At 50.7% G+C, this 12,115-nt stretch overlaps 1 protein-coding gene across 7 annotated transcripts in view; it reads left to right on the top strand.

Moving 5' to 3' along the window:
* The window catches only part of SLC8A1 (solute carrier family 8 member A1), a 113,628-nt gene extending 112,010 nt beyond the window's left edge, over positions 1–1,618 (top strand). For all 7 annotated transcript variants that reach the window (XM_061461361.1, XM_061461355.1, XM_061461360.1 and 4 more), the window contains one exon: positions 1,094–1,618. In XM_061461361.1, coding sequence (XP_061317345.1) covers positions 1,094–1,470 — 377 coding nt within the window. In that variant the 3' untranslated portion in view covers positions 1,471–1,618. The remainder of the gene's footprint in view (positions 1–1,093) is intronic.
* Positions 1,619–12,115: the final 10,497 nt, after the last annotated feature.

Here is a 12,115-nt window from a genome sequence, read left to right as displayed (position 1 = left end):
CAGTCAGATGCATTTCCATGAGAGCTTCTTTAAAAAATAAATCAGCCTTTTGACTTCTTTGCTGCAAATGCCCACTCTCGCTGTGCTTATAGGTGCCCAGCCCCTCCTGTTACATGAAACTGGGTCTTTGTGCCAGGCTGCATTTCACCATCTCACCTTGGAGCCCCACTGAGGAGTGTAAAGGAAACTCTGTAGAATTAGAAACATGAAACCTGACCTCTCCATTTTCTCTTTCTGAGCTACACTCTGCTGCCTGTAGCCGAGGTGATCTGGGAGTGCAGACATGTTAAGGATTCATTTCATTGTCAGCTCAGAGAGTTCACCCAGACAAAACCCAGATGCTTATCCCCCTCCTACTCACCCCCCTGCAGATCCAGAGTGTGTTTGGATGTAAAATCAACACTTTCCTATGGTGCAGAGCAGCATCGTGCTGGTCTACTTGACACAAGATCTGCCATATAAAAGGCTAGCTGAGTTTTATCACAGCTCTTTTGCCACCAGTATTAAAGCTGGTGGAGAATTCAGGCAAGCGTACACCCACCTGCGTGGTTTTTCTCCCTATGGGGTGAAAGATGACCACTTGCTTACCAAAGTGTCAGGGTCTGCACAGGGCACTGACTTTAGTGTGGAAAAAGCTTTTGGAGAGACATCATTAAAGCAAACACTAAGACACAAAAAGAAAACTTCAGGAGACCAAATACAAACCACTGTGGCACCCACAAAGCTTTTCCAACCTTTTAAGGTGTTTTGCAAGTCAACAAATTAGTGCATGTGGGAGAAAGGGCCAATATAGGGTAGTACTGAGAAGTGTTGTCTCATGCTTGAATCACTGTAGAGCATCTGGGGCCATAGTGGGGGAAGTCCCATATTTCTGGACATTATGATTTCCCTCCTAGGCATTTCTGGACCCTGACTGTCACGCTAGCTCTGGCCAGATGTGCCTTACTTGGGAGTGCACATAGACAGGGCTGTACCTTGTCCCTTTACCCACTATCTTCATTCCCCAAAAGGGACATTCGTCCCCAAGCTGCCTGGTGATGTCCCTCCTTACCTGGCTGTTTCCTGAAGGTTTCTCTCCATCTTCCCTTTACAGACACCTTTGCCAGCAAAGTAGCAGCGACGCAGGACCAGTATGCAGATGCCTCCATCGGGAATGTCACTGGGAGCAATGCCGTGAACGTTTTCCTGGGCATCGGGGTGGCCTGGTCGATCGCAGCCATCTACCATGCGGCGCACGGACAAGCTTTCCAAGTCTCACCTGGCACCCTGGCCTTCTCCGTCACCCTCTTCACCATTTTTGCTTTTATCAGTGTGGGTGTGCTGCTCTACCGGCGGAGACCTGAGATTGGAGGTGAGCTGGGCGGGCCGCGGACTTCCAAGCTGCTCACGTCCTCACTCTTTATCCTCCTCTGGCTCTTGTACATATTCTTCTCATCTCTGGAAGCCTACTGCCACATAAAGGGCTTCTAAAGGGACAATCAGAGATAGTAAATATATGTATATCTATATGTATCTATATAGAATGATATATAGGTATAGATATAGATATAAAGCTGTGTATAATGAACAGAGAAAGAATAAAAGAGATTTGCCATGTTCACACACCTGCTGACGGAAAGCGGCTTTGGAGCATCCTTTGAACTAGGCAGGACCCCAAAGCCAGCAGGACCCCTCCCCGGGCAGCGGCCCCGGCCAGGAGCCCAGCAGCAGGGCCCTCTCTGCAACTCTACCAACAAGAGCAGCTGGTAGCCACCGAGCCCTTTCCCATCGCTCTCTCCTGCCTGCTGGCTCCCCGGGAGGATGGATGCGAAGGCAACCGGGGTGCATCAGTACAGGGAAGGCCAGAGTAGCTGGTAAGAAACAGAGCAGTGGGCGAGGGAAGGAGAGGAAAGTGAGGGTCCTGATGTCCGACCACCATCCGCCTGCCTTCACCACTCGGGAACATCCCCTCTGGCCCTGTTGGAGAGAAGCGAGAGACCGGACTGAAGACAAGGGGAAATTGGGAGCTTTCTAAGGATAGAACACAAACCGTTTTCGTCATTGATTTGGGGTTGGGTTTTTTTGTTTTGTTTTGGCGTGTGTACAAGTAGCATTTCCCCCCACATGCCCCTCACCTCTTCCCCTCCGTGCTTCGGGGATGCGCAGCCGCAACCTCGTGTCCAGTGTCCTAAGCTGAGGCTGTGCGGAGCTGCAGGGGCATTCCTCCTGCCTCATCCGCCTCCTCGGGCATGCTGTCGTGGTACTTGTAACATTTGCATGAATGAAATGAACCCTATCTGTATATAGCATCCTATAGGATAGTCCTTCCAGCCATGTGGATTGAGCATTGCAGATACAAGTGTTTTCTTTTCACCAGGTTTTATTTATTTTAGTTATAGTTTTGCCATAGGTTTTTTGTTTGTTCATTTGTTTCCTCTTAGTGGGAATATAAGGAGGGAAAGCTGTCCCCATTTATTGCTCTGCATGTGGGTCCACAAGAAGCAATAACAGCCATGCAGATGTAGGTTTTCAGGGGAGGAAAACCCACACTCCAGAGGCTGCAGGCTCTGTCTCCCCATGTGGTTGGGGTTCCCTCACATTGGCCAGTCCAGGACATACTGAAGCTGGTGTGAAGGCTTCCACCATCTGCAGGAGGTTTTCACAAGGTCCCAGTGAACCTGAGTGGGATGAGCAGTGGCTGAGCCCAAGGGGAACGAGCGTGACTGGCTCCCAGCACCTTGCCTGCCTCTGCCTTTATAGCTGGTGGCTGCCTCAAAACCCTCTGCTATTCCCTGTGTCCCCAGAGGTCTAGTGACAGCCCCTGTTTCTGAGCGTTAAGCCATTAGGATCAGTCCCTAAAGCTGGTCCTTTCCCACAGCCATTTGGAGGCAGAATAATTCAGTGCAAGAGCTGAAGGCTGTACCAAGATCTCCCACACCACTGGGAGCATAACCAGGAAGTGTCCCCCAGGGAAAAAGGCCACATTTTGCACTGTCCAAATCTGCAACCAGTGGGAAGGATGAGACAGGGAGGTGTAACTCAGCATCACCTCCCAACTCCAGTAGTGTGGACTGGGGTAGTGAGCCAAGCCTGGGAAGGTGTGGACATAGAACTCCCCTGCACACGGCACAGGGATGACATTGTGCACTGGTGTTGAGAGATGTCTTCTTTCCCTATGCCCTTCGCCAGGCATCCTGGTGTCCCAGCCAGGCTAATGCCCAGCCTGCACATCCGCTGATGAGCTTTTCCCACCCAGCTGAAAACCACATCTGATGCTTGTACCATAACCAATTGGCTGGGAGTATTTGTACTCATCTTGAACATCTGTGGAAATTTTAATTAACGTGTTGTAAGGTTTTTCTCCAGGAAAATGAAGTTGTGGGTTTGGTTTTTATTTTCTTCTCAAACCTTTTTTTCACTTTTGACAAGTTGGGTTTTTTTTTTTGGGGGGGGGGGTCTTTTTGTTTCTCATTGTTTTGAGGGAAGAATCAAACCCAGGCGCAGGTTGTTCAGGTTTATGATTACCTTTATGTACAATGATTTCATTTTCATCTGTTTGGCTTCATTGACTTTTCTTTTGTGTGTATTGCCCACCACTATAGGCAGTGAGTCCACTAATTGTGATGATCCTTATAAATGGTACACAATGCACAGACGAATAAAGTTTGTAATGATTCCTGATGGATCTAGTAGTGCTCCTGCATATTCTCTGTGGAAAACCCTCCCCTCCCATTGTCTCCCCTTTTGTTACACCCATTTCTTCTTTACTTATTGGTTTGCCTTCACTGTGTTTCTGCCACTGATGGGGGGCAAACATGCCTCCGCACGCCCGCTCTTGTCCCATCTCACAGCTTTCCTCCTGCTCCATCTCCATTGTGCCTCGGGCTTGGTGTGCTGCGGTACAGACAGGGCTCGCAGGCCACCCAGCTCTCAGAGGGATGCAGGACCCAGGGGCAAAGCTGCAGTGCAACTGAGTTTCTCCTGTGCTGGGTCTCCCATCAGTGCTGGCTTGCCCTAGATTGAGGGAGAGCCATACATATGGTACTCAGCAGCTCTTTCTGCTTCTGTCTTCTAGTTACATAGAACTGCTTCTGCTGTTTCAGCCTCAAGGTGACTTGCACTACATTAAGCCACTAGCTAAGGATAAGTGGGAATGCAAGAGATGCACTACCAGGACAGGGTCTGTGGGTGCAAACAGAGGTCTGAGACACCCCATGAAGTTGCTGAGCAAAGCTGGAGCTGGTCTGCTCTGGGCAGCTTCCTGCCCATGCTTCAGTCCAGAAGCCATGGGCTGTTTCTGATCCACATGGCCACATGTTTTCTGAGCCAGCAGTGAGGAGGAGAAAAGCCTCCACATAGCCAGGGATGTTGCTCCTTCTTGTGTTTCATCCAGCATCTGTTGAAGTGTCCTGAGATAAACCCTCCCTAGGATGCTTCCAAGGTCCCGCTCTGACAGCTGAACTCAAACAGCAGCTCTAGAGATAGGTCCCAGGCAAATGCTGCCTTCATCTGGTGGGGCTCCCCCTGCTCCTCCCAGTGTGATGCACATGCTTGGAGTGCATGTTCCTGGGGGTCTGCCCATGCTCCTGCCCCTCCACTATGCAGGGTCAGGATGAGACCACACAGCCAGTCACACTGACACCACCAGCAGGGTCTGACTTCCAAGCTCCAGGCTGGACACATGCCACCAAGCAGAAAGAGAGAGGATAGGAGGTGGTTGATTTTGTTGCAGTGTGACCGTGTTTGTAAAGGCCCAGAGGCAGTAAAATTCCCATTGTGAAGGGATGCGCGGCAGAGCAGGTAACGCACCCCAGCAGCCAGAGGATTTAACATCATCTCTAGGATGCTCTCGCGCAAACCTGGCCCTTCCCCACACTCTATGCTGCTTCTTGGAGCTATGCCACTAGCCCCACGATGCCTGTGGGTTCTCAGCACCCTCCAGGATGAGTGCAGGTCAAGCTCCAATGCTCATCAAGCCGCAGGCGAGCACAGCTGGTCACATCCACGTGCTTCTCCCAGGCAGTGAATCACAGAAGCAAAGCAGCTCTCCTGACCCAGTAATTACATATGCCGAAAGGTGATGTTGGTATTTTACTCTCATCATTTGCTTCTTCAGAATGAATTGCTGTTGCTGAAGTCATTAACAAGTCAAACCGGGCTTGCGTAGCAGCTCGGTTTAACAGGCAGTAAATAACTGTTGTGCTCAGAGAGCTTTCCGAAGGGAATGATGGAGCATTGCTTGCTTAGGACAAGGCCTAAATCACACAGTAAACACCAGCCTTGTTTATGCAATTATTCTCGGCCAGCCATGTGCTTTCTGGCATCTTTAACAAGCTTATGAAAGCATGGTGTGTATTTGCCCAGGAGGAGCCACGGATGAGCAGCAATCTTTCTACCTGGCTGCCACCTTCCATGCTGAGGAGGGGAAGGACCTCTCCACCGAGCCCCAGCCTGTGTTTGCAAGGGTGTAATGCCTGCCTTTCTGCACCAACCTCATCTTTAAACCAAACCCTCCAAAGGCAAAAGCAAACTGCCCTCCTCTGCGAGACACCTGCAGCTGGCAGCAAGGAGCACAGCCCCAGCATGGGGTGCATCTTGCCCTCACACCCACCCTGTGGGGCACCTGCCTCTCCATGTCCCCTCTCTGATGCCAGTGTTTTCCCATCTCTGCCAGCCTCTCCTTCCCCTTCCAGAAGAGAAATGCATGGGGTACCTCTGATAAAGCTCCACGCTCAGGGAGGTTTCCAGAAACAGCACTTTAAACCCTCAGCCTCTGTCCATTCACCTGCCCCAGCTGCTCTCACCCCCTCTTATCACCCGATTAGCCAAAGGCAAACCTCTCCATGGAAGAGGATGCAGCATGGCACAATGGACATTCAGAGGCCAACATCCAAATAAATCAACAGGATACTGCAAAGTGCCTGGGGACAAATGGAAGGAGCTCACAGAGCAGTGGCAGCCCTGAGCATCTTGGCAAAACCATATCCCCAGCTCTTCAGGGGCCAATGGGAATGGAGGCAAATCCCAGGCACAACCTAAACACATGGAAAAGGTGCAAAAGAGCCCGGGACTCTGCAAGTTGCTGGTGCAAATAGGAGCCACAAACCAGCAGCATCTCATGGCTGAGCCTATCCAAACTACTAGTTCCTACCTGCCCCTGTGCCAGGGCAGCGAGGGAACCACTTGCTCCAGAGATGTAAATCCCTTGTCTCCAAACAACATTTCTGCTCATGTGTCCCCCATTTCCAGCAGTGGCTCTGGAGCAAGGGCAGGTTGCAAGAGTCATTTGTGCATCCTTCCCCCTGCTTTCATCACTTCCTTAAAGGACAATAGGGAAAAGGGAGGCTTTGAGCCCTTTCTGGTAACGAGTGTGGATGGAGGTTATAAACTCACTATGCTATTTCTGCTACAGGCAGGGAAAGGAGAAACAGAGCCCGTGTGTTATTGTTACAGCTATTTTTAAATGCTTGTGTCAGAATCAAGTGCAATGGCATTGGGGGCCATATACGTACCTAAGGAGGACGCTCAGCTGCATTCCAGGAGGGCAGAGCTGGGCATGGCCAGAAAGTGACGGAAAGAGGGAAAACTTAATGCCAAGGGTATTATTCCAGGAGAAATCCCTGTGTTATTTTTGTGTTGGCTTTGGCACCATTTTGAGAAGCGTGTTTATGGAGCACAGGGAACCTCTCTGGCCTCTCCGAGCATGTGATGACCGACCACACACACATGTACACAGTGCACCCTGTTTATCTTGTGAAAATCTGACTTGCACAGGAAAGCATCCAAAGGCATCCGTATTCTTGCAAAAAGCACCAGGGGACAATAAATACAGTGAGATTCCTCACCTTTTAAGGACTTGAGCCTGCCTCCTTTTGGAACTAGAGGTGCCAAGAGCCTTTCGTCAGCCAGCAACACCCCTCATGCAGAGGGAACGGATGTTGCAAAGGGAAAGGGCCCATCTGGACAAGCTGTTACCAGCAAAGATACCCAGAAGACTGCTGTTACTGACAGGATTTGCTGCCTATGACACGTCCCTGAGAGCATCTAAGGAGTCTCCATAGGGTCTTATCTCTCTGGAGCACCTCAAGAATGGCCAGCCCTTCCTCTGAGCACCCAGTGCCCCCAAGGTAGTTCACTGCTCTCTCCTGCACCCCCCCTTGGCTCTTTCCCACCCTCCAAAAGTGAACATCAACGTGGGGCTCCCCTCTCTTGGGGAGATGTCAGTGGGATGCCCAGCATCAGAGGGCACAGGGAAGGGTAAAGTACTGTGGGGTCCCACCCAGACCTGGAAACCCCATTTTAGTCACTGCCACAGCATGTCTCCCCCATGTAGCCAGCTACTGTAGCTACAGACATGCATCTTCGTTTCTACACAGCTATAGCAGAGCCTCTAGCATTTTTGGCTGTCTATGGGTACCAACCCCAGGCGGTATTTTTACGTATTTGATTCAAAAGAGCCCTTGTCAACAGTACTGCATTAGAACAGCTCTTGGACATCCCAGAACACACATACCCCAGCCCCAGCAGGTAGTGCTGGGAAGGAGCAATGCACCAGGAACGTATATGCTACCTGATGCTGTGGTCCTCCAGCATCCACATAGAGCTATCTCAAGGCCCCACAGAGGCTGACTGATCAAGGAGATAATCCAGCGTGGGCTTTCTTTGTGCTGGTCCCCCATGTAGAGCCTCTTCACATGCCCTCTTCCTTCAGGCTCCCTGCAGAGGAGCCTTCTTTTTTTCCTCCTGCCCCACAACTGGAGCTTCCATTTGAGTGAAGTCTCCCCTCCCACTGGACCAAACAGCAGTGCTTGTTAGCTCAGGCTGTCTGCATCTCAGGGCAAAGATTAACCACTCCAGAAGGCATCTTGGATTTGAGCTCCTGCAAGCAAAGGACCATGCGAGTTTCCATGCATCAGAGGCAAACTTAAACTTCAGCATGCTGAGCCCTTCCTGCTCATCACCCAGGCACCATCACAGCCGCTACCCACAGGCACTGATTTTTATCATGCTGCTGTCCCTCACCCATGAGTTTTTTGGAGTTTAAACATTTCTGCTTTATTTCCACCATTATCAAGTCCCACAGAGGCTCAAACTCCATCCCAACCCTTTCTCTACACTTCCAGAGCAAACTAATTTGAACTGGGGGCTCAAGGTCCACCTCAACTCCTTTCTTTCAGAATGAAGCCTGTTCTTGGTGCTCTAAATTCTCTAACACTTACCTATCTACCTGCCTACAAAACTTTCCTGCCCCTGCTTAAAATGGGTAGAGTTTAAGTAAAGAAAGTTGCAATGGCTTGGGGTGCTTATCCACACTTAGAGCTCCTGAACCCTTGCAGGACACAGAGTACTGCCACAGGGCATTTTCCTTGCCCCTCCTGACCTCTTTATTGAGGTTGGGTTAATTTCTAGCCCAGATGAATCGTCTACAGATGAAGGCATGGCGAGACCTGCATGGAAATACAACCTTGCTCTGCTCCTCTGTTTTCTTGACAGCCCATGGCACTGTCATCACCCAGAGCTTGTGCCCCTCTGCCCCAGCCCAAAGCACCCAGCAGGATCCTTGCTTACAGAAATGTGAGTTCCTGGCAGATGAACTTCTTTCTTTGCAGAAATACTTAGAAACGTGGGGAGTTGCTGAGTCACTGCTAAACTGCTGCACTAGCACAGGAAAGATTGGATCCTGGAGGTGCCAACGTGTTGCTATCAGACTCATTTGGGACTGTTACTAAAGGCTTTTGCAAACCAGTGGGTTTGTGACTCCCAGGTATGTAGGGACGTGCACAATTGGATTTCTCCGTGCTTGGTGTGATGCTGTCTCCCTCGCCCCTTGCTTTCAGCTATAGCCCCGTGCATTGCCACGGTCTTGCCTTGCAATAAGAGCTGCTATTAGATGCCTGTTGGATGAATTTCCCCTGTACAGATGAAAATGAATTGATGCCTGTTGTGTCTTCATTTGTTTGCCCCATGTTGCTTCCTTCATCTTCTGAGCTCTTGAGAAAAACGCGCACACAGCAAGCCATGCAGGAGAACTACTTGTCTTGCTCTTAATCAGGAAACATTCACTACTTCTGGCTGCTCTAGAGAGCAAAAGATTGAGATAATACCTCGTACATTAGAGCCACTGTGTTAGCAAGAGAGAAAACGTTAGTTATTTTTTCCCTGACAACAGCTCATCTTCTGACAACACTTGTCTATTTTCTGTAATGCATTAAGCATTAGGAGGCATAGCTCTGCAAATAACCTGGCTTTCAAGACTACCTGTTGAGGGCATTGTTCAGCAATCCAGTGAAATGGTTTCATTTGTGGATGAAGGTGAAAAGTTGGTGAATTCTCCTAAGACTCCTAGCTCCTGCTGGAAGAAACAAATACATGCTGGTGAAAGCTACAGAATGCTGAGTTTGGTACAATGGAGCCCTATGGATCCCATAGGTCTCCATGCAAAGAGGCACGCATGGTGCGGAGGTAGTACATGTAATCAAGCAAGAAGAGGACAAGGAGGAAGCCATGTGCTACCTCTACCCCAACACGACAAGCAAGCCTAAGAGATACTCCCACAAGAAGCAGTCAGGGAACAAAGCTGTCCTCAGGAGAGATGCTCTGAGGGCTGGAGCACCTCTGCTATGGAGACAGGCTGAGAGAGCTGGGCTTGTTCAGCCTGGAGAAGAGAAGGCTCTGGGGAGATCTTAGAGCAGCTTCCAGTGCCTAAAGGGGCTACAAGAAAGCTGGAGAGGGGATTTCAACAAGAGCCTGTAGGGACAGGACAAGGGGAAATGGCTTTAAACAGAGGGGAGATTGAGATGAGCTCTTAGGCAGAAGTTCTTCCCTGTGAGGGTGCTGAGGCCCTGGCACAGGGTGCCCAGAGAAGCTGTGGCTGCCCCATCCCTGGCAGTGTTCAAGGCCAGGTTGGACAGGGCTTGGAGCAACCTGGTCTAGTGGAAGGTGTCCCTGCCTGTGGCAGGGGGTTGGAACTGGATGAGCTTAAAGGTCCCTTTCAACCCAAACCATTCTGTGATTCTGTGGTTCCATGAAAGCTCACACATCTCAAAGGGAGCAGTTTCCCCATGGGACTCTGTGTGCTGCTTTCCATACCACTGCCACAGCAGGCAGAGCCACCATCCTGCTCAGCAGCCTGCAGGCAGAGCCAAAGGAAGGGCCTGGGCTGCCCAGGCTTGTTCATCTGAGCATCAGCCTTGATTTCAGCCAGAGGCCTGCAGGGACCAGCTATAATATTCTAAAGAAGAAGAAAACAAGATGGGAATCAGTCAAAAATGACAGTAGCAGTAATTTGGATCTGTTACTAATTTACTGCTGTAATTAAGTGGTCCAGTTATCTCAATGCTTGAGTTCTCAAAATGCTCCAGTTTTTAAAAGGCATTTCCACACACTTGAAGCGCAGGGAAAGCAACTGCTCCTCTTTCTGGAGCAGAAAACAGGCTGTTGCTATGAGCTTGGAGAATACACAAAAATGCATCTGTCTTGACATAGATGTAATTCAAATCAGCACCTTCTTCTGTCCCACTTAGGAATGGAGGGTTACTCAGGCAGGGAGCTGGGTGCTGCCTGCACAGCCTGTCCCAGGGATGATGGATGCTCCCCATGGATGAGGCAGCCAGGACCCCCTGTAACTGCAGGATGCAGTTGAGAAAGAGCTCAAAATGGATCTTAAAAAGTGAGGGGAACAGCTATTGGTTAGATGCACCCCATGAGGCACAGCAGGCAGCAAGGATGCAGTGCTGGGGCACAGGTAACATACCTCATGGGCACACCATGCCAGGTCACTGCCGAGGCAAGGTTGTCCTCTGGTATTTGTGATGTGCTCCAGAAGTGATGCTCACGCTTTCCTGCTCTCCTCTGGCAGCAGCCACTGTCCCCTTGCCCAGCAGCCCCAGGGGAGCTCCCCATCTCCCCAGGATGAGCACAGGGAGGCAGGCAGGGAGGAGGCTGCCACCACCTCTGATGCACCTGAAGCACCAGTCAGCCCAGCCACCCACCACAGTCACTCCCCACATCCTGTGTCACCGTCACCTTGTGAGTCCTTCCCCTCACAGCCACAGGGCACTGTAGGGCAGACAGATGCCTTGTGCAAACCTGGGCTGAGAAAGACAGAGAGATTTCTGACTGCCCAATGTGCCACACAGTTCCCCCTGCTGGGGATGGGGCAGACAGAGCCCAACTGGGAACAGCCAAGTTTTGCCAAGGACGGCTGAAAGCATGTTTGCATTAGAACTGGCTTGCCTGGGGACAGAAACCAGAGCATGGGTCGTAAATTCTACCCCACCTTCCTCGTGCTGCCTGCATCGCTGCCCCAGCAGCATCAAAGCTGAGGGTCACCTTTGGGCTCAGCAACTGAAGCCTCCTGATCTCTCTGTCTCTCTCATGGTTCCTCCTAAGTTCGATGGCACAATGCAGCTACACTATTTGAAAAGCCATAATATCTGTTGGTACGACTCTTTTATTACCTTCGATATATATATATTTGTTGATAAAAGAGGTCATTTTGGGAGACACTTGTAGTCTACTGGGAAATAATATTCCGATGCTGTATATTCTGTACATGTTGTATAAACAAAGCAAAATATTTAAATCTAAGTGTTTGGTGGACTTGGTAGCGTGTGCTGGAGGGGGAGCCTGGGACTGGGCAAGCCCACTCCTTGGGCCACCGTAGCCCAGGCTCAGGGTAGAGTCACCATCCCACTGGGGTCCTGGCCAAAGCCCACGGGGCAGGGTCTGACCTGTGGCTCCCTGGGTGCTTTTCCCCATGCGAAGGCGAAAGGAGGCAACTCTGCAGCCACGCTCCATCTTCCTCCTGCGGGTAAAGCACAGGACTGGATATGGCTTTGGTTCTCAGAAACCCTCAGCGCAGCAAGCCCTGCCTCCCTCCTCCCCTGCCCAGGGTGGAAACCCGTCAGCCGCCACCCAGCGTGATATCTCTAAGCCTTACGGTCAGAGAGAGACAATTCCCCATGGGGCAATATTCCAGTGGCGGCAGAGACTGGCTCTGAGCACCCCGCTGCTCCGACTCGTTTCCGTGCTAACCCCATGCAGCGGCACCGGCCGCCCTCCCCAGCATGTCTATGACAGTGACAAGCTGCGATTCTCTAACCTGACACACACTGTTAGAAAAACTGTTTCATAT

The sequence above is a fragment of the Pezoporus flaviventris genome, unplaced genomic scaffold, assembly GCF_033815535.1.
Source record: "Pezoporus flaviventris isolate CSIRO_AGI_PZ_B2104156 unplaced genomic scaffold, CSIRO_AGI_Pfla_v1 ptg000031l, whole genome shotgun sequence".
NCBI lineage: Eukaryota > Metazoa > Chordata > Aves > Psittaciformes > Psittacidae > Pezoporus > Pezoporus flaviventris.
This window is presented reverse-complemented; position numbering and strand designations above follow the sequence as displayed.